This window comes from Grammomys surdaster, unplaced genomic scaffold (assembly GCF_004785775.1).
Source record: "Grammomys surdaster isolate TR1022 unplaced genomic scaffold, NIH_TR_1.0 170, whole genome shotgun sequence".
NCBI lineage: Eukaryota > Metazoa > Chordata > Mammalia > Rodentia > Muridae > Grammomys > Grammomys surdaster.
Genome location: NW_021604618.1, coordinates 14,988,578 through 15,011,225, shown reverse-complemented (window position 1 = coordinate 15,011,225; position 22,648 = coordinate 14,988,578). Strand labels below are relative to the sequence as shown.

The following is a 22,648-nucleotide window of genomic DNA, read 5'->3' as shown; positions in this document are numbered from 1 at the left end:
GACAGAAAAAGAATGGATACAGAATTGAGGGGTACAAAATTGAAGAAATACAGATACAGCGTCCATTGTTTAACCTGTTGTTTAATAAAGCAATACAAGCCAGAACACAAGGTGAAGATTCTGACATCAGTAGACTATACAACCTTACAGAAAACTCTCTGATCCTCTGGCACACATAAAGTTTCACCAGCGTGACTGACTGAATGTAAGACAAACAAGGATGATACCAATGGACACGGCAAAGTGGATGGTGAAAAGCCCATGAAGCCTCATCCATACTCAAAGAACTTGAAGCAACTGGCGAGAGCTGAGAGTGGGAGAGGTGTTCTTCCCAAGGAAGAGCACACCCCTTGATTGTCCAGAGCCAAATGGTCAGCTCTGATAACATACATATAAGTAATATTATATGGGCTGAGCAGACAGTATTTAGGATTATATGCATATACATATGTTCATTCCATAACAATTCATGAAAAAAAGAGGTCATAAATTGAAAGAAGTGTGCTGGGGGTGGCCAGTATGGGAGAGTTTAGAGGTAGGGAAGGGAAGAAAGAAATGTAATTATAATATCAAACCTCAAAGGAGAAGAAAAAAGAAATGTAAAATGGACATAGAAATATCTCTAAATATTTTAACAAAGACAGTAGAAATGATGTTTCTTAGATCAATAATTTAGAAATGTTAATATTTGTATTAATACACTGTGGTTTAATAAAAACTTTATTTTTCAAAGAAAAAGAAACTATATTCTTCGAGTTTCCTCATAAGAATTATATATTTTCTTCTTTATAAATATATTATTTTAGTTCTTTTCATGCTTTCAGCAAATACCACTAAGCATAATTTTATTCACAGACTTCTTAATGTACACAAACAGTTCCAATGTCCTTTAAATTTTGTCTCAGGATTTATAATTTTGCCCATTTTAGGAATATTTATTTATTTATTTATTTATTTATTTTACATCACGATCACTGCCCCACCTCTTCCTGCCCACCTCAGAGTTCCTTCCCCATTTTTCATCCCCTTCTTTGAGAGGGTGGAGACCTCCCTGGATATCACTCCACCACGGCACATCAAGTCTTTTCGGGACTAGGGGCATCCTGGCCCACTGAGGCAAGACAAGGATCCCAGTTAGAGGAACTTGATCCACAGAGAGGCAATAGCTTTAGGAACAGCCCCCGCTGCAGTTGTCAGGGGTCCCACATGGAGACTGAGCTGCACATCTGCTACCTATATGTGGGGGGCCTTAGGTCCAGCCCATGTATACTTGTTGACTGGCAGTTTGTCTCTTAGAGCCCCCAAGGGTCCAGGTCAATTGACTCTATTGGGCTTCCTGTGGAGTTCCTATCCCTTCAGGGTCTCTTAATCCTTCCTCCAAATGATCCATAAGTCTCTCTGAGCTCAATCCAATGTTTGGGTGTGGGTCATCTGCATCTGTTTTAAATAGCTTCTTGGTGGTGCCTCTCCGAGGACGGTTATGCTAGGCACCTGTCTGTAAGCATAACAGAGTAGCTAACAACAAGAGTATCACTAATAGTATCAGGGATTGGTGCTTGACCATGGAATGGGTCTCAAATTGAGCCATTTATTGGTTGGCTATTCTCTCAACCTCTGATCTATCTTTGTCCCTATTCATCTTGTAGGCAGGACCTATTTTGGGCTGGAGGTTTTGTGGGGGATTTGCATTCTAGGTCATGCATAGCTACAGGAGATGGCTCCATATCCCCCACCCACTTCTAGGAGTCTCAGTTATTGTTAGCCTAGTCGACTTCCTGAAGTCTAGCTCATTCCGGTTCTCTGGAAATTTCTAGAGATGTTTCCCCCACCTCCAATACCATGATGAATACCATTGATATTTTGATATTTGAGGTTGAATGGTTTGGCATTTGGCAAACACACATGTAACTTATTTAGCCTCAAAATGAAGGTCTGTAATTCCATATCCCTGGGATGGTGCAGTGGGAAAATTGGAAAGTCAAAGACAACCTGAGTGACTTAGTTAGAGTCTATTTCAAAATAAAAGTAACTGACAGGGAATATATAGCTGAGTGTTGGGGAGCTTCCCTAGCATGCCTGAGACTTTGGCTTTAACCTTTAGTACCAAGAAATAAACAGAAACAATACAAAATATAAACAGAACAACGAAAGCTACTCAGTTAAAAAAAAACAATGACACCACAAAACGAAAAACATTTAAGAGAAATGTATTGAAATTTTGAGAAAGAAAAAGACATCGGGATGGGTATGGCCCTCATACCTCACTGGACAACGACAGGGGGACCAGAGCCATTACAAAGTCCCCTTCAATTACTGGAGGTCAGGCCTCTATCCCCGCCTTCGCAAGATTAGATTTGCCATAGCCCTTCTATACTTAGAGAAGGGAGGAGATGTCAGGGGCAGCCCTGCTTATGCACTGAAGGCCTAAAATTAGCCATAGGCCTAAAATCAGCAATAGGCCTGCCATACATGTATACTAACACCAAGTCTTGAGTCTCTGTGGAAAAACATTGAAACAGATGGCTATAAGCTATTGTAAACAGGCAGCTTTTGTGGAAATTTACCAGCCTGAGTTGTCACAGACCTTGTAAATAGGTAGCCTTGGCCGATAATACCAACTTAGATAAGGATAAGTGAATCACAGGCAGAGTCATAGTGACCTGTCCCCTGAACCTTCACCCAGCCGATACCCTGTTCTGAAAGATATCTGTATTCCCCCTAACCTCCCACGCTCCAGTGTCATCCCATTCCCCACGTCCTGCCTTTTTGTGTTTATAAGCCCTGTGTGAATAAATAAAACTTATGATTTGAAAAAAAACAAATAAACAAACAAGCAAAATTCAAAATAAAGAGGCAAACATATGCCGGGCAGTGGTGGCGCACGCTTTTAATCCCAGCACTTGGGAGGCAGAGGCAGGAAGATTTCTGAGTTCGAGGCCAGCCTGGTATACAGAGTGAGTTCCAGGAGAGCCAGGGCTACATAGAGAAACCCTGTCTCGAAAAACCATTAAAAAAAATGAGGCAAACACACAAATACTCACACACACACACACACACACACACACACACAAAGAAATTTTGAGAGTATATTTTAACCTATTCAAAATATCTGTCATCAAGGGAATAAAAATATGGATCATGGTAAGTGAAATGACTGTGGCTCAGATGAACATGCATTTAAAAATATATTTTTTTTTATAAATGAAAGTAGAAGCAGCATCTAGAAAATCACCAGTGGATATAGAAAAGGAGAATTAAGTGGGCAGCCACTGGAATGAATGTGATTACTATATGCTATAAGAGTTCAATGAACATACACTTAAGATAGATGTGGAGCTATGGTTTAGTAGCTAAAAGCACTTCTTTCTTTTCCCTTCTATCCCTTTATTTTTATTGGATATTTTATTTACATTTCAAATGTATGCCCTTCCCCAGTTTCCTCTCTGGAGACCCCCTATCCCATCCTCCCTCCCCCAACCCATCCACCCAATCCCACCTCACCACCCTGGCATTCCCTACACTGGGGTATCGAGCCTTCACAGGACGAGCACTTCTTGATCTTTGAGAAGACAGGTCTAGTTTTATGTGTTTTAGCTCCAGGAGTTCAATGTCTCTTTTGACATCCTTTTGTTCCTGAACACACATGGTACACTGACATATACTCAGACACACACATAAAATTCGTTATTTTTTTTTTAAAAATTAAAGACTTTTTGCTTTAATATTTCCATTTTAGTAGGCTTTTCTAAATTTCAAATAAAATGTAAATTCATTGGATATATATATGTTCAATAAATACTTGTATGAATGATAGTATTTTTAAGTACTCTATTCTAAGAGTTGATTATCTGTGCCTTTTATCCTTTATTGATCTTTCTACTATGTTATGAATTAGTTTATTTGGAATAATTAGCCTCATTGTTCTTGACTCTGAGTGTCAGAATAAAAATATCTTTAAAATTTAAATTTGTTTTCTTTCTTTAACTTTAATGTGTGATACTTTGTTATTTGATAAGAATTTTATATTTTACACACACACACATCTCTCAAAGTATGATTGTCACTGTATTCCATGATTTTTATATATTGTTTATGCTTCTATTAGGATACAAACTAAAATAATTTTAAAGCTTCCACTGTGATTATTCCTTTTTAAACATTTATTGATTGATTGATTGATTTAAATATTTTTTTTGTTCATGTTTGGGAATACTTGTGGATGTCAAAACTTACCGGAGTTATTATTCTCCTTTTACCACAGGGATTTTGGGTTTGGAACTCATGCCCTCTTGTTTGACAAGAAGCTTCTTTATGTGCTGAGCCATCTCACACACCTCCATTGTGCTTCTTTTTGAAACACATTTCACACAAGTAGTGTTACTGAATTGGTAAAATTTAAGTGAAATTTATGCCCTTAGTTTTAGCATCAGAATATGCCCAGGCTTTACATCCAGTGATGATGTCATCCATAAGTGACAATGACCATCCTGTATCTGTTACCATGACAACCACTACATTACTCCCTGTACAGGCTTCACCTGTATCACCTGTGCGACTCACCACTTGTGTTACCTGTGTCACGGACAAGATAGAAGACAGGGACCCCAACCCATGTTTCTCTTTTCTCTTGCTCTCTTCTTCCCCTCTTTCAATAAAGAGATCTGTGAAGTAGAATCTTGTGAGCATGGCACAGTTAATGCAGTCATGATCCCAAGGCTTCCTGCCATGGCCCCTGCACAAAAACTAGTCAACAGTAAATCACAGATCAGAGATTTCCTATGTACTTCTACGACTTCTTGCTGAACTGTGAGCTACTGATGAAAATAAAAACAAATATACATACAAAACAAAAATACAAAAATGTACAAAGAGCCTCATGTGTGTGTATGTGTGTGTGTCTGGGAAAAGGTATAATAGTAGTGGGAGGAAAATATGAAATCACAGACAAAAGATGCAATCAACAATTGTTAAAGGATACATTTAATAAAAATACGGTGATGTAAAAGTGTTAAGTGTTGATAGTTAAATACAATACAATGAGCATCTTTTTTTTTAAAAAAAAGATGCCAAAAACAACACATATGTATGCAAGGTATGTGGACAGATATGAGTTATACTTACCTTAAATCATAGGATTTCAGAAAAACAAGTATGTGTTTTTTCTTAGATAATTTTTGTTATACTAACCTCTTTAACTTATTAGGATATATATACAGATTGATTTTAATTATTAGTCCATGAAATATTAGGACATGATATTCAAGAAATTATAGTTTTCATGTCTATTTAGTAATAAACTAAAATTCAAAGTATTGTAAACATGTATACATACAGTTTTATTCAGCAAATGACACACTATATCAATATATAATATGAAATATTACATACATCATATTATCAAGGGCATATACTATTTACCTAACTGGCCTTGGCAGTTATGATATTTCATTATATAATATAGAATCATAATCATACAAATAATTTTTGAACTGAGAAAATTACATTAAAATATTATAAACAAATTGTCTTTTCTGTTAAGGAATGATATAAAAACTTCAGAATTCATACGAATTGTTAATACTTGAAAACTGACAGAGATTAGGTCAATATGAGGGAACTAGCATTATGATTGGATTTCTTTTGCATATTTATTTCTAAGAGGAAGTAGACTTCACAAATATCTTCAGTATCTTCAGTGGCAAAAATAGAATCAGGATTGGTAGTTTGGCATATAATGCCATATTTTAAAGGACAGTAATATTAAAAAAGAAATTCAAGGATGATTTTTTAAAATTCTGATTAAATTGAATTTCACAATGTTGAGAACACATAAAATGTATAGTAACATGATCATTATCTTTGGAACATTACTAACATCTGCCAATCATCAATATATACAGGTATACTATGCAGAGTTATTATTCATTCTAAGTGATAAAACTACAATTATTATAACTTTGAATGTATTTTTATAATGGTTATTTTCATAACCATATACTAATTATAATTCATAGATTCTCAAAATGAGTCATAATATAATTTAGCTTCCACTAAAAATGTGGATAAAATGGTGTATAAAAAATAAATTCCAATTATGTAAGATGTTCACATGTGTTTTATCAGTTTCTTTATGGCATTCTTAATATCTTTATTTCTCAGTGTATAGATAGCTGGATTCAGGAGAGGTGTGATGACTGAGTAAAATACAGCAAGAAACTTGTCAACCCAAGTGACGCTGACTGGCCACAGATAGATGAAAATGACTGGCCCAAAGAACAGCAGAACCACTATGATATGGGATGTGCATGTAGATAGTGCCTTTGATGAGCCATCTTTAGAGTGAAGCTGAACAGTTAATAGAATGTAAGTATAAGATACGAGCAAGAGGATGAAACAAGTTGTTGCTAAAACACCACTGTCAGCATTTATTAGGATTCCCAGCGTATCAGTATTCATGCAGGCTAATTTCATCACCAAAGGAATATCACAGAAAAAGCTGTCTATCACTCTAGGTCCACAGAAAGGTAGATCCAAAACCAGGATAAGTTGACTCATGGCATGTATAAAACCAATGATCCATGATATCAGAACAAGCCAGATGCATTTCTGTCTGTCCATGATGCTGCTGTAGTGGAGTGGCCTGCAAATGGCCACATATCTGTCATAGGCCATTGTTACAAGAAGTACCATCTCACCTCCTCCAAAGAAGTGCACACAGAGGATCTGGCTCATGCAGCCCCCAAAGGAAATGGTTTTATTATCTTTTAGGAGGTCAGTTATCAGTTTTGGGGTGGTTACTGAGGAAAGGCAGAAGTCAATAAATGATAGATTAGCTAACAGAAAGTACATGGGAGAATGGAGATGATGATCAATGATGATCAATATCACAACAAAGAGGTTGCCTAACACAGCCATCAGGTAGAGGGTGGAAAATGGCAGGAGGAGGAAGATCTGTAGTTCCTTTGAAGCACATAGTCCCTGAAGAATAAACTCAGACACCACAGTCCTGTTTGCTTCTTCCATTTGCTACAAGGTGTTCTAATAGGTTGAGAGACACAGAGCTGAACTAACAATTCCTGAAATAGAAACAATAACTTAATGTTTGGTCATATAAACATACAAAAAATACAAATTATGTCTTAGCATTATATTCACTCAAGTTCAAGATAATTTTCCTATGTTGCTCTACTTTTTCTAATGAGAGAATGTTCCTAAATTCAGGAAAATAAATATCTGAAAGACAGTATGAATAGGTATGGAAATGAATATATCATTTAAAACACTAATAGGAAAGATTTTCTTTGTGTTTTACAACACTTAAAACTACTTGTTCTATATGGAATCAGAAATAATTTTCTTCAATGAATATGTTAGTTAATATTAGAGCCTGTATATTTGACAATCATAATCTCTGAATGATAATCTATTGACGTATTTCAGTCATAAGCACAAAATTCCCAGGAACAAATCTATTTTTGACTAAGTCTATATGGACAAAATTTAATAAAGTCTATTAAAATGAGTGACAAAAAATGGTTCATCAAATAATTTGAGAACCCTCATGTTAAAATTCATTGTTAGCGTTATGCCTTTCCTTAAACTATGGACTTAGCCATTTGGGTATATCTCTGAACAGCTATATACTTCCAGACATGAGGGATGCTATTTAATTCTAAATGATAAGATATCATATACTAGTTTAAATAAATTATTCATAAATCCTATTTACATTTATGTCTCATTTCTTCTTTTTCTTTTTTCTTTCTTTAACATTTTCCCTCCATTTAGTTCTCATAAATTACTTTTCCTTTTCTTAATTTCTGTACTTTTTAATACTACATTTAAGTTTAAAATTGCAATACTAAAATGTCATAAAATTAGGGGATATTTTGCAATTTCTGTGTTAAGAATTTTAAAAAACATTTTATTTTATTAATAATAATATATATTTATTTCCTGTGTCAATCTACTCTTAAAGTAGTAAAACTGTAATTCAAAATGAGAACTGTCTGACTCCAAGTCTCCAATATCACTTCCAGATTATGAAATAAATGTTATAATAGGAATCTTGTTTTTCAGTAGTTCAAGAAAATTAATGACATTTGTAAAACAAGGTACTTGGGCATTTAAATATATGTACAAATAAATATAAATGACCAATTTCATTAATAAAAATTATCAGGTTTACATAAAAGATAACTTCATTGTATTCAAAATCAAGCAGATGTAACCCTTTGAATATGAATGGCATTTCACAAGTATTTTTTTCTCATTATAGAATTCTTAGAGAACTACGATTATTCTAGACACAGCTACTCTCATCTCCCTCCCATGTCTAGTAACTACTTTACTATATTGTCTGTATCTTGAGAAAGTAGTGCATCTAATAATACAAAGATCGTCAGACAACAGAATAAGTTTAGTGGCCTGTGATTATGATATTTGTTCAAGTTGAGAAACTTGGAACTTTTAAGCTTATAGTAAGAGATCATTAGATGTGAGTATATAAACTACTTTAACTATTCAAAGTCTTAAGGATTAGTTGGAAGGGAAACTTTCTACCATACATTTGTCAAAGAAAACAATTAAATACAAATTCAAGACTCACTGTAAAATCATCAATAAAGTAATAAAATAATGTGCAACCTAAAACAAACAAACAAACAAACCTTAAATGAGTAATTGTGATGAAAAATTAAAGCACGATTAGTTTGTGATGAATTAAAATCACCTTATAAGGTGATTTTGTAAGAATCACCTTATAAAACGCTTCCTTCCTTTTGGATGATGTTTCCTGTAATTCTCCTGTAATTGTGGTTTCTACGTTGAACAGTTGTGCTGAGTATTTTTTCTCAGTGTGGCTTATATACACTGACAACAGTCATTTTTGCCTGGAACGTTTCCCATTCTGCACATTAAATAGAATCATGTAGTTGGAAAGCCTTCTGCTTTCCTATTCCTTTGGGATCCCTAGTCCACACCATCTCTTGATAAGACAAATAAGAGAGGTTAACAATAAAAAACATTATTCCTTTCATTATATAAATATTTTGAAATTTATGAGTAAATATTTTATATACGTTATAACAACTTACAAGTTAAAAGATGAATCACATGGGACCTTGAGATGCCATAACAGGTAAAATCACTTCTTGCCAAATCTGATGACCTGAGTTAATTTTTGAGGTCCACAGGTGGAGCAATGTAATCAACTCATTCAGGTGTCTTCTGATGTCCACACATGTGTTGTTACATAAATGTGTGTACATATATGGACAACTCTAGTCAGGACACATGAACCCACCTTACATTGAATCAACGTAATAATTATTTGAAAAAGATATTTAGTCATCCTGATATGTCCTTAGAAACTATGGGAGTATTCACAGAGTTTTGTTTATTGCCTTGCTTGTTCTTTGACTATTTGTGTTTATTGTCTTGCTTCTTTCTTGACTATTTGCATCTATTGTATTGCTAGTTCCTCAACCTAGAACTGACCTTAATACATGCTTGCAATTAATATGGTATAAAAGCAAAACGGAGGGGGGGATTAGATAGGGGGTTTCTAGGGAGGAGAAATGGGGAAAAGGAATGGCATCTGAAATGTAAATAAATAAAATTTCCAAAAAAGTGGGAAATATGTTGTTTGTAGCTTTACAGTTCACCTATCTGTTTAGACAGTTACTTCTCCACCTAGAAATGCTAACAGAGAATTTTTTTTCTTTTTTCATACTTTATTTTCAACTGCTAACACACTTAATGAATTGGGCAAATGATCTTATTTTAGATTGCATAATTTCTCTTTATTTTAAAGTTCATTTTATTATATGTACTTAAGGTAAACAACAACATCATTTTTTAATAGAAAAACATATAGTGAGATTGCATATTACTAATTTATATAGACAATGTGTACTAAGAGCATTTAAAAATCTTTCAATTCTTTATCACATAATTCTATTTCATTATACATGATTTTCATTTCAAAAAATTTTTAACTAATCTATTTTAGTGTTTTTATTTTGCAGTTTTTAAAAAAGAAATACTATTATATATGAAAGATAGCTTTTTAACAAAGTAATTACACACCCAAATATTTTCATAATCATTTATTTTATGTCTACTATTGTTAAAAGTATACTTATCAACTACACTCAATCACATTTTTGCTACCATTGTAATAACCTCCGAACCCTCACATATAATGCTCCATGCTCTCATTCAATTCAATGGCCTCTCGTTTTATTAATTGTTATTGCATTCATATATACATATTTCTGGAGAGGAATTTTAATCCAGCAATATGGACACTCAGATCACATTCAAAGACCTTCTAGGTCCATGTGATCTGGCTGGGATGCAGCCATACCCTTAATATACACATTTAATATTTTAGGCTATAATCCTTTAGAACATATCTTTAATTGCAAAAACATGGTGTCTAACTGAGGAGCAGAGAAATTGTCTCTTCACAGCAATAAAACACAAACTAAGTTCCGTTCTTCACAGTTCGAACTTAGTTGACAGGAATTCAAGGAATCTTCAGAGACATAATATTTTAAAGTAGTGTGTTATATTAGGTATTAGAAATTACTTTTGTGTTAATTAACCTTTTCTATACATTAACTTGGATACATTCTATTTTTTAATTGGAAAAATAAAATATGCCCTATTCAAGATAAAGCAACTCATAATGAGAAGAATAAATCATCATTTTCATTTAATTCTTATTAGCTTAGTCTGGTAAGTGAAGAAGTGGGTAATTTCATTTCATACATTAAGTTTCCTAGAAGGTATAAGACTTGAAGTGTTTTGAAAAAGTAATTTGTATGTTTCTCTATATTTTGGAAAATTGTCATTGTTTAAATTTCACAACTTTGTGGCACATTCTAAATGAGACATACATCCTGTATTGTGCTCTGCTACTCATTGTCGATTTCTCTAAATTTCGTGTTGTCCATTTTGTATTATTCTACCACATACTTTCCATATCCACTACTTTTCAGGAAGTTTGCTGTTAATTCAAGGATTAGCCATCTGGAAATTGAAAGTTTCATGACTCTGAGATATCTTTACTCTCATGTTATTCATGGCTTCAAATATTTTAGAAAATGTAGATTTTGAGAGAATGTATACATCATATATGTTTTGAACTCATGTTCCATATCTAATAGATCATAGACTTTTTACATTTACTCCAATCATGTTATTACTATATGTAATATCTCTCTTTTGCCTTAATTTTAGAGGCAGTTATGCAATTTGGAAATTAATAACTGGAATTTTGTTACTATCTTTCAAAAATTGACTGAATTAAACTCTTGGCCTTGACAATAAACTTAGTGTGTAGTTCCAAAACGCTGCTCGTTTTCACTTTTTTTTTTATGTTTAACATATTCAGTTAGGAAACAGTAATTCATATGTGACTCATATTCAGTAATTCATTTACTTACACTTTGAAAGAGTATCTTGTTTTTATCAAACACTTTACAATATGCTGCCGAATTTCAAAGCTTTAAGGATACACTCAAGGATTATGTAGGACAGTGACTTTGGCAACCCTGACCTTTAGGAATTGTAGTTTACAACAACAACAACAACAACAACAGCAACACAGCAAGGCAAAAATTACCCAAATAAAGCAATATGAGCCACAGTCTCTGTGAGTTCATAATATATCAGGTCTGTTGTGTCTAGAACAGACACTGTTTCCTTGGTGCCATCCATGTCTTTGCTTCTTACAGTCATTTTGCCTCATCTTCCACATAAATTCCCAAGCCATGAAGAAAGGAGGTTGATGAAGACATTGCATTAAATCTGAGTGTTTCAATTTTTCTACAATTCTATGAACTGTCTAGATGAGCTTCCCTGTGATTACTCCCATCTACTTTAAGAGGAAGCTTCTCTAATGATGGCTGAGCAAGGCACGGATCTCTAGGTATTAGAACAAAACTGAGAAAGGCTTTTCTGTAACCAAGGCTGGCCTGCAACACATTATTTATCCCAGAATGACCTTAAATTCAAGATCTTCAAGTGTTGCCACCTCCCATGTGGTAACATGGTAGACAGAAACTATCTAGATTTAAAAACAGTAACAACAACAACAACAACAACAACAGAAACAAACCAGTAACAATAACAACAAAAAAGGAAACAAGAAAAAAAAGAAGGGATTGTATTAATAATTTAAGGGAAGTAGAAATGATATAAAATTTGATGGATCTCTTTGGAAAATTCATAGCCTATATTTAATGGGTTACCATTTTTGAGAACATAGTTTGATAATTAGAAATATGAATTACTATATTCTTTAGCTATGGATATAAGACCCTCACACTTCGTATCTCTAAAATTCAGTGTCTCTATCTATAACATGGGTCTACATGTAAAGCAGTGAAAATTTTGTGATGTTTAAGTGAACCAATCTACTAAGCATGGTGTCTTTTTTGCAGAAAAATATTTCAGTACAAGTTATATTTTGGTATTAGCATTGGTTGTGATATTTTAGTCCCATATGTGTACATTTTTGACAATAAACAATGTGTTAATAAGTCCCTGTTTATATTATTAAGTCATTATTTAAATGTTGTTAATGAAATTAGTATGTGTATCTGCCTTCCACAGTAACTTAGGCAAACCAAAAATAAAACATGCACCAGGTAAACCAGTCAAAATATGTCTCAGCATGAGCCCTCAGAGTCACCTTCTTCCCCCACACCTGACTACACATCCACCAAACATATTCCTTCTCTTCTTATCTTTTTATAAACACAACATAATGTTCATATTTCATGTTCCTCTAAAGAATGTATACCATGTTAACATTAATGACTTCATGATAACTAGAAACAGCAGAAGTCCAGAAGGCAAGAGTGTGTCTATGTCTCAGCAAACTGGTAAACACTGGACCTTCAGGACAACTCTTAAGGCTATGGGAAAAAACTCTAAATACATGAGTTTAAATATATATCAACTATGCAAAAAATAATGATGCAATATGAATTATATGAGGAGCCTTTTGAATTTAAAGGAACAATGGTAGCCGTATTAATGAGTCAGCTTGTCAGAAAAATACAAAGGCAGGCAAATTTCTGAGTTTGAGGTCAGTTTGGGACAGCAAGATTAGACCCAGGTGTGGTAGAAATGGTAATTTCAGGGCACAGACCCATCCAAATAGCTTAGCCTCCTTGCTTAACAAAGGCAGACAGATTCCTGAATTCTTTTACAATGTTAAGAAAAGAATAAGTATGCTTCCTGTATCCTAAGAATCTGAGGGCTGCTGTCACAGAATGCTGATTCATAAGATAATCAAAGGAAACTTTGAGTAAATGACTGGATTGACATGTAAAATAAAAGGCTGGACCTGTGTTCTGCAGGAGATGAGCTATCCAGAGAAATTTTTAGGATAAAAAGAGAGCTGCGCAGAGATACATACACAAACAAACAGGTCATGGACGGAGAGATCTCTAAGATCTCTAAGTCTTCAAGCAAGCTGAATATAGACAGAGATCTCCAGAGAGAAAGCAGAGCACAGAGAGAAGCAGACTTGAAATGCTGTATCAAGCAGTGAAAGAGGTCAGCTCAGAACCCTTGGAAAATTCCACCAGGCACCCTCCTCTCCTGTTAGAAAGAGGTCATGGAGCACATAGGCACCCCTCTCCTCCAGAAGGGAGAGGCTGATTACATTCCTTGGGAAAACCACAGGTGGGGACCAATCATTGGACCCCACAGATAAGGAAACCTCATTCCCTAAGGAGCAATAAGTTTAAAAGTCATACTCTTCTTCCAACCATGTTATGCCTAATGGCTGTTGTTCTATTCTAGCCCTGAAAACTGTATAAAAACTGTCTGAATGGGCTGCCCAGGGTGGTTACCTCTCCCTTGAATGCAGGAGGACCGCAGTGCACTGCAACAATAAACTCCTCTTGCTTTTGCATTGATCTTGGGCTCCCTGTGGTTCACTCAGGGTGTCCCTAGTAGCTAAGGCTCATCAGAGTCTTACAGCAGAACACAGGTCATCAGCTTGGATCCACAGTTCAACTTTGAATAGTTCTTTTCACTGCTCATAAACATCCCTTCTCTCAGAACCCCTCTCTAAGCTGGGGCTGGTCCTTGGCAAGAAAAAGAGAAAGAAAGGAAAAAATGAAGACAGTTCATTGAAATGATTTCTAGTGATATTCTGCTATACTCAGCTTTGTGCTTAGCACAATTGTCATCAGAGAGGCCTCATCTAAACAACTGATGGAAACAGAAGCAGAGACCCACAGTCAAACATTAGGTGGAGCTTTGGTAAACCTGTCGAAGATGGGGAGTGAGGACTGTATTAGTCAGAGGGGTCAAGAGTACTACAATAACAAGGCCCATAGAATCAACTAACAAGGGCTCACAGATACTGCACTGACAGACTACTGGGAGCCTACATGAGACTAACCTAGGACCTTTGTATATGTGTTACAATTTTGTCGCTTGGGCTTCTTGTGGGACTCTGAATCTTACATATCAATCTTGTTTAGGTTGTTTTTTCTTATTTTTTGCTTGCTTTTGAGACCCTGTCATCATACTGGATTGCCTAGCCTAGCTATAAGGAGAATTGCCTATTCTTATGGCAAATTGATATGACATGTTTGGTTGATATCTCTGGGAGGCCTGCCATTTTTTGAAGAGAAATTGAGGAGGAAAGGATGGAGAATGGGACAGAGGGTAGGTAGTGGAGGAAAAGAGGACAAGGTAACTATGATAGGAATTTAAAAACAAAATAATAATAAAAACAGAGGAAAAACTAACCAAAATTCAAAGAAAAATACATGTTGGTGATTATCTATAATCAGCAAAATACAAGCTCCCTTTCTGGGCTCCTATGAAAATGCTAGGATAAGGAGTCAGAGTCACCATATTGTTGCTGGGTTCTCAAGCATTAAATGGAGCCAATACTGTCAGTAAGTCAGCAAAGCTGAGCTCCTGTTATGCTTTGCCTCTGGCTCACTGGGATGTTGGCAAATATTTGTTTATTCTAGATGCATACAAATTTACATATTGAAGGAACTTAAGGGCTTTTTTCCAGTCCCACACTTTCCTTACAGCTTCCCTCTCCCACCTGGGTCAAGGCTAGGCCAAGTTCCATTCTCTACCAACAGGAACATTCTTGAGTAAAAAATTTCCAGATTTTACTGACAGTCACCCGACTCTCTGGAAAGTCCCAGGTAGAGTTCAAACGTGAGTCATGCTTGATGGCCAATAGATTAAAAGGTCAATATGCTTAGCAAATAAGTTTGAACTGTAATCTTGCTGATGTAACCTGTGTTCCTAAAAGGTATAAAAACTGCTTATAATAGCTGTTCGGGGGTCACCTTCTAGTCACTTGACTTGGGGGACTAATTGAAGGTCAACCTCGACTTGCCAGACAATAAACCTATTGCTTTTGAAACTATCTGCATCTTGGTGTCTCACTCGGGGACATCCTGAAGTAAGTACCACTGATGGTCTTACAATATATAATATGAAGGTTATCAAGAATAATACCTCTAGGAAGGCAGAAAGATGCACCCCACACTCTTTCAATATTATACTGATAATAAGTCAATGTGAGACTGTTTGCAGGAATGTAATTTAATTTGCCTCACATTTAATATTATTGAGAGTCTCCAACTTAACAAAATAGCATGGAACCTAATAGCATTGTTCAATACATATGTAAATAATGTCTTCCCATGGAGCAATAACTACAAAGATACATATTTATTTTCATGTAGCACAATAAATTCATAGTATCATTGAAAATAAGGAGACCTTTTCCTAAAGCAGGAAGACAACCAGGTGTAGTATTGCTTACAGAATAACAAACTAAAGATCATTTTCAAAAGAAAAGCATCATAAGCAACTTCAGAATGGATGCTGTTCAGTTTGTGGATCAAAGATTGCTATATATTTCATGTCAAAATCTGAAATATGTTGATTCTGTGATCTCTATCTGTCTTAAAGCAACCATAAACCCTTCACTTTCCCTCTTTCTCCCAGCTTGCAGCCAGCCGTCTTGATAATAGCACTGATTGAATTCTTTCAGCTAACACACTTGGGGTTTGTACACCACTGCTCAGTTCAAAGGGCATGCATGCCTTTACTTGTTTGTCAAGACTCTTCTCAATAAAGGAAGTCATGTTCTCAACCTCTTTTATCAAGGCTGTCACTCACTAAGATTCTAAAGAATCTTCCTTCTCTTCCTTGACCTCAATACTGTCCTTCTCCATTTGACTCATTTTATCCTGTGACTGAACTACATTGAGACAATCTATGTATTTTGATCATAATTCACCATTATAGACACATCTACACACCTTAGAGAGTAAAAGGACCCTTACTTGGATACATCACTTCCAGTTTGACCTGGGGATTTCCATTCATACAGCTCCTGGTCATGGTGGCAGATACACTCCAGTCTCAGTGCCCATTGAAATCTTATTTAAAAAGGCATGTTTCCTTTTACTGTGATTTCATATTTATTATAAAAGTTTATTGAATCACTTTTGCAAAATGGGTTCAATAAATAAGCTGGACTATATACAGATATAATATAAAGAATTATTACATGTTTCTTGGGAAAATAAAATGATATGTGTTATAAATATTTGTTATAGGAAGGTTGGGGTATTCTAGCTTAGCCTGAAAACCTATGAGTGAGTTCCTCAAATGTAATATCCTCAACCTTGCCTAAAGAAGCAAATTTATCATTAACTTTTATAGTCAATGGCAGAATCATCTCAGGAAGATCGCCTGTTAGTTTTTAACTTCCCCTAGATGGCTGGTGGTAATAAAGAATATCAAATTCTGCAGTAGTGTCAATAAAAATGAGATTTGCAGTGATTATTGCATAGGACATTGGGAAGTATAATTATTCCTGTAAAGTATCTGTAACAATGGAAATATACTTGAAAGAAAGATAATAATGGATTTAGCAATAAGAATTTAGAGAAAAAGGACTAATTAAAACGTGCAGAAAAATTAAGGGTCTGAATTATTTGTTTGTTTATTTGCTTGCAACTGTTTTTATTCTTTCATTTTTAATATTATTTTCATTCTGTTTATCCTGTTCATGGTTTCACTTACCCTTAGTCCTTGCAGATGACCATCACACTCCCTATCAAATCAATTACAGATTCCTTCTTTATCTCTCCCTTTAGATAACAGACAAACAAACAAAAAATAAGCAAAGAGATCTATGTAAAAGTTAAAAACTGAAAAGAAAAAGAAACACAGAATGAAATATAAAAATCAAAATCAATAACTGTAGTTTATGTCAAAGAAAAAAAAGCCCAAAAAGCAGTAAGACAAAAATTATCCAAACAAAGCAATATGAGATAAAAAGAATACAAAAATATCATTACTACATTTTGTGTTGGCTATATATGACTGGACACTGAGTCTACACTTTACTGTGGTTAATATATTCCCATTCGAAAAAAATGATTTTTTTCCTTTGCAAGCAGACCTATACTGGAGAAAGTTTCTTGGTTAGGAATGAGAGCTTCTACCTACCTCCCAGTAGCAGTGCTAGAATCCCATCCAGTAGGAAACTGTGCAGGCTCCATGTGTGCTGCCACAGTCTCTGTGAGTTCACAGTGAATCAGCTCTGTTGTGTTTTGAAAACACTGTTTCCTCGACACCATCCATCTCTTTGGTTTTTACAATAATTTTCCCTCCTGTCTCACATAGATTCCCAAGTCATGAAGAAAGAATTTTGATAAAGACAACCCCTGTAAAACTTAGCATTCCAATGTTTCAACCTTTCTATGAAATTTCCAGTTATGTTCCTCTGTGATTGTTCTCATCTAAGAAGAAGCTTATCTAATGATGGTTGAGAAGGTACATCTGTACATATTGCTATAACAAAAGTGAGACAGGCTTTTCTGTAACCAAGGCTGGTCTCCAACTTACTATCTATCCCAGAATGACCTCAAATTCATGATCTTCAATATTGCTACCTCCCACCTTGTACCACAAAATTATCTAGATTTAAAATCGGAAACAACAACCAAAAATGGAAACAACAAAAAAGAGCATCATGCTAATAGAGTAAAGAAAGTAGAAATTATATATAATTTAGTTGCTGTACCTCTTTGGAAAATTCACCATGTATATTTAATGGGTTGCTCTTTGAGAACATAGTTTGATAATTAGGAGTATGAATTACTATATTCTTTACCTATGGATAAAAGACTAACTCTGATACTTCAACCCTCTAAAACTAAGTGTCTCCAGGATAAAATGGATCTAAAACTACAGCACTGGAAATTGTGTGATGTTTAAGTGAGATAATATGCTGAGCATAGTGTCTTTTGCAGAAAAATATTTTAGTAGAAGTTATGTATTATCATGTGCATAGGTTATCATATTTCACTTCCACATGTATATAATGCATTAATAAATATTCCATATGTATATTACTGAGTTGTTATTTAAATGTTACATTTATTTATAAATATTCAATACATGTATCTGACTCCACAATAACATATGTAAACAAAAACAAAACATACACCTTTAAACCAGGCAAAATATTCAGTTTGTAAAGAACAGCATTATTGTGAAATGTAACAAAAACTTTTCTCATAGAAGAGAAGCCATAGGAGAAAGAAATTCATCTTTAAGATGCCCTGACGCACGAGACCTTTGACAGGGTACCCTACGAGGAAGGGGGAGAGAATGGATGGGACAGGAGACCCAAAGAACAAGTCAAGATTTCTGATCAAGGTCCGTCAAACTGTATTTTTTCAGGTAATTTATACAGGCAGGGAAGGGGATAATGTGTTTGGGGGAATTTCACAGAAGCTGGGCATTCTGCCACGGTGGGTTCTTGCACCATGATGTTTTTGCCTGGCTCAGGGTGCAGCAACCACTTTTCTTAGGGCTCAGTGACCATTGGCCACTTGCTTTCTCAGGAGTTGATAGCTGAGGAAAAACAAAACCTAAAACTACTCTCTCAAAATGGAGTAAGGTTGGCTCCTGGCATTACAAAACAGCATTAAGAGTCAAACGAAACAAAATGGAACAAAACAAAACAAAATTTAATATATCTGCTCTTGAAATAACAAAAATTTAGTCCATTTTATCCACTTAATTTAATATATTAGCAGTTTTTTCTTTCTTTACTATGTATGGGTTATTTTGAAGGCCAGGTAGGCCTTTAACTTCTGAGTCTCCTGCTTCACCCTGTGCATACTACTACTAAAGACATGAGCCTCTCTATATTGCTGGTTTTCATTTCTTCCTGTGTTAAATCCTGATCACTACACTTCACTTTCCTAATGTTACTTAGTCCACTTATCTCTACAAATTATTAGGATCAAAAAGGATATAGCTTACAATCACAGGGTGATATGTTTTCATTTACTATCAGAAGGTATAAATCTACTCTTCTGTTCAAATCAATCAACCAAAAAAGTGACTCTGTGGTTTATGATTTTGAGTTTCTAGGACCCTCCAATTCTTGGTCAACACTTTTTCCTATAACCAACTTTTCTTTTGAATTTGAATTAGAATTAATTGAAAAAGAAGAATGTAATTCCAATGTAATGTCAGTGTTGAATGTGGAGAGCATGTTGCTATGTGAAGAAACATACACAGGCACAGACACACACATGCACAAAAATAATGTATGTTCTTAATTATATGCAGACTTTTAAAAAGTTGAATAAACAGAAAGTTGTAGAACTGTAATCATCAGTAGGAGAGAGGGTGAAGAAATAGGAGAAAAGATTAGAATTTATAAATTTTCAGTTTTATGTGGTTAATTATTTTACAGAATTATTGTACAGAATGAAAAGTATCTTAATATAGTAGTATTATATGATGAAAAGTTGAAAAGAGATTTTAGATGCTTTTATTGTACACACAGTAATAATATTGAACTTTACTATCTGTAATGTATATCAAAAGATAATGATGTTCATTGTTAGTTTTCTCCATAAAATGGATTTAAAAGAAATGCAAGTTGTACAAACTATAATAAGATTCTTTTCATGAGTTATAGGCTTACCATGGGTTGGTCATAAAGTAATAAAAGATAACCAGCAAGAAACAAATGATTCTTTTGCCCTTTTCAGATGTTGAAATGCTTGTCTAAATGTATATGTGAACTGTAAAACTACAGACAACATTATTTCTCTTTAAAAGTAAATATTACTGCCAGGCAGTGGTGGCACATGCCTTTAATCCCAGCACTTGGGAGGCAGAGGCAGGCGGATTTCTGAGTTTGAGGCCAGCCTGGTCTACAGAGTGAGTTCCTGGACAGCCAGGGCTACATAGAGAAACTCTGTTTCGAAAAACCAAAAATAAATGAATAAATAAATAAATAAATAAATAAATATTACATTTATTTATGAGTGTGCGCATTGGCACATTTTGTAGATCTATCTATGTATCTATGTATCTATGTATCTATGTATCTATGTATCTATCTATCATTATCTATCTATCTATCTATCTATCTATCTATCTATCTATCTAATCTATGTATCTATCTATCTATCCACTAAATCATGCCACAGCAGCAAAGGTGTGGAGGTCACAAGACAACTTAAAGGAGGTGGTCACTTCTTCTTCTATGAGAGTAACAGGAATCGACTTAAGTCATCAGATTTGGCAGCTAGTGACTTTACCTGGTATAGAAACTCACTGGTCCATGTGATTCATCATATAACATATTTTCAAAATATGCAAAATATTAATGTAAAAAATTACAAAACTAATTATAAAGTGAAAAGAATTTTTTCTTTATTGCTGAGTTCTTGTATTAAATTCAGTAGAAGTTAGAGGCTACTGATCCCTGTGGAGTATAAAAGCGAAAGTCTTTCCAACTGATTGATCCTGTTTAATGTGAGAGTGGAAAAGTTTCCAAGGCAGACATAACATCTGTCAGTATATATAAGCCACACTAAGGTGAAACACTCTTGACAAAACTGGGGACAACAATGAAATAGCTGCAGATTCGAGGGAGAATTAGAGGAACATCAGTCAAAAGAAAACTGTTTGTGAGGTGTTTACAAGGTTTGTTCATTTGTTGTAGTAGCAGAATTATTTTTTACCCCCTTGGTGATTTTACAGGGGGTCTTGCATTTGTGAATATTGTGTTTGATGAAAAATTTGTACAGAAAAATCACTTTACAAGTTTTAACTTTCAACAAATCCTTGAAACCGCTGGATATTTAAAGCAATTTGCAGGTTCACATCAGATGAGTTCTTACTGTACTCTTAAAAGTTTCAAGTTTCTCAGCTTGGAAACATATTGTGTCCATGGGATGCTGAATTTATTCTAATGTTTCATGCTTATATTTGTATTATTGTATTCTGTATTTTCTCAAAATACAGGCAATATACTAGGAAAGTAGTTAACAGAGATTAGAGGAAGATGAAAGTGGATGTGTTTAGAATAATCATAGTTCACTAATAATTCACAAGATTAATGAAACAATGATAAAAATGCCACAGACATTCAAGAGTTAAGTACACTGAATTTTGAACAAAATGAAATTACACAAACTCATAAGTAAACTTTGTATTTGTATTTTATCTTTAACGAGTAAAGTACACATTTTTGCAAATATCATTAATTTTGTTTGACTTCTCAAAAAGAAGTTTCCTGTCAGTTATCCACTAGTCTGGAAGTAATATTGGGGGATTTAGAGACAAGTTGTGTGGCATTCTATCATTACTACTTTATTGAAACAATTTGCACAGGATAATCAATAACCATCACTTTTAACAAAATGCTTTTTAAAGTACTTAATAGAAATACTTTACAGTATCTGTTAATAGTTTGATGTTTTAATTTTCCAGTATCAAATCTAAAAGAAATAAAGAGAAAATATAGAAATGAAGTTGAGGCATATAAGTAAAGGGGCAAGGAATGAAGGTACAAAGAAAGGGAAAGAGAAGAAAAAGGAAGGAGGAAGGAAAGGAAGAAATGACTGAGAGGCAGTGTAAGAAGGTTTCTTGAAATTTTTGTTCAAACTATCATATGAAATCTAAGCATTTGGAGTTGAAAGCTTTTTTTGTCCAAAGTATAGGACAAAAAGTAGCATCACTTAGGCTTAGAAATATTTTGCCTTTTCAAAGATATGCTTTTATGATAAGACCACAGTTCAAGAAAACATAATTCTGACAATGTATCTTCAGAGCTCAGGTTCTCAATTTATCTGACCAACAGATTTTATCAACAAGATATCTTAGTTTATTTTATGTGTTATACAGCCAAAAATAGAGCTGAGACTAGAATTTTGAGTTTATGTTTGAAATATGTCAATAGAGGATCAGTCTTAAATTGCAATGGTCAAAAAGCTCTAACTATATCTTAGATATTTAATGAAGAAAATTATCATTGAATCTGTACAGAGAAGGTTGATTTAAGGCTATGAAACTATAAGGTTAATATCTGTAAGGATAATATTTTCTACTAATATTTAAAATAATATACACATTGTCTTTCAGATATATGACGTTGTTGAGCCACCATTCTACAATTAATGAAGCTTTCCTGCTAAGACACAATATACAAACACAAGAAAGACATATTTTTGAATGTGTGCTGGATAAGTTTCTAAGATTTTAATTTTCATTATTTCTGTTTCCTTAACTCTTTATCAAAGTGTTACTGTTT

General features: G+C 34.4%; 1 protein-coding gene across 1 annotated transcript; it reads right to left on the bottom strand.

The window, feature by feature from the left end:
• Nucleotides 1–6,105: 6,105 nt before the first annotated feature.
• Nucleotides 6,106–7,026, bottom strand: LOC114620891 (olfactory receptor 4K3-like). The gene has a single exon (XM_028767062.1). It carries the CDS (start codon nucleotides 7,021–7,023, stop codon nucleotides 6,106–6,108), a length of 918 nt encoding a protein of 305 aa, XP_028622895.1. The 5' UTR covers nucleotides 7,024–7,026.
• Between the last annotated feature and the right edge of the window lie 15,622 nt (nucleotides 7,027–22,648).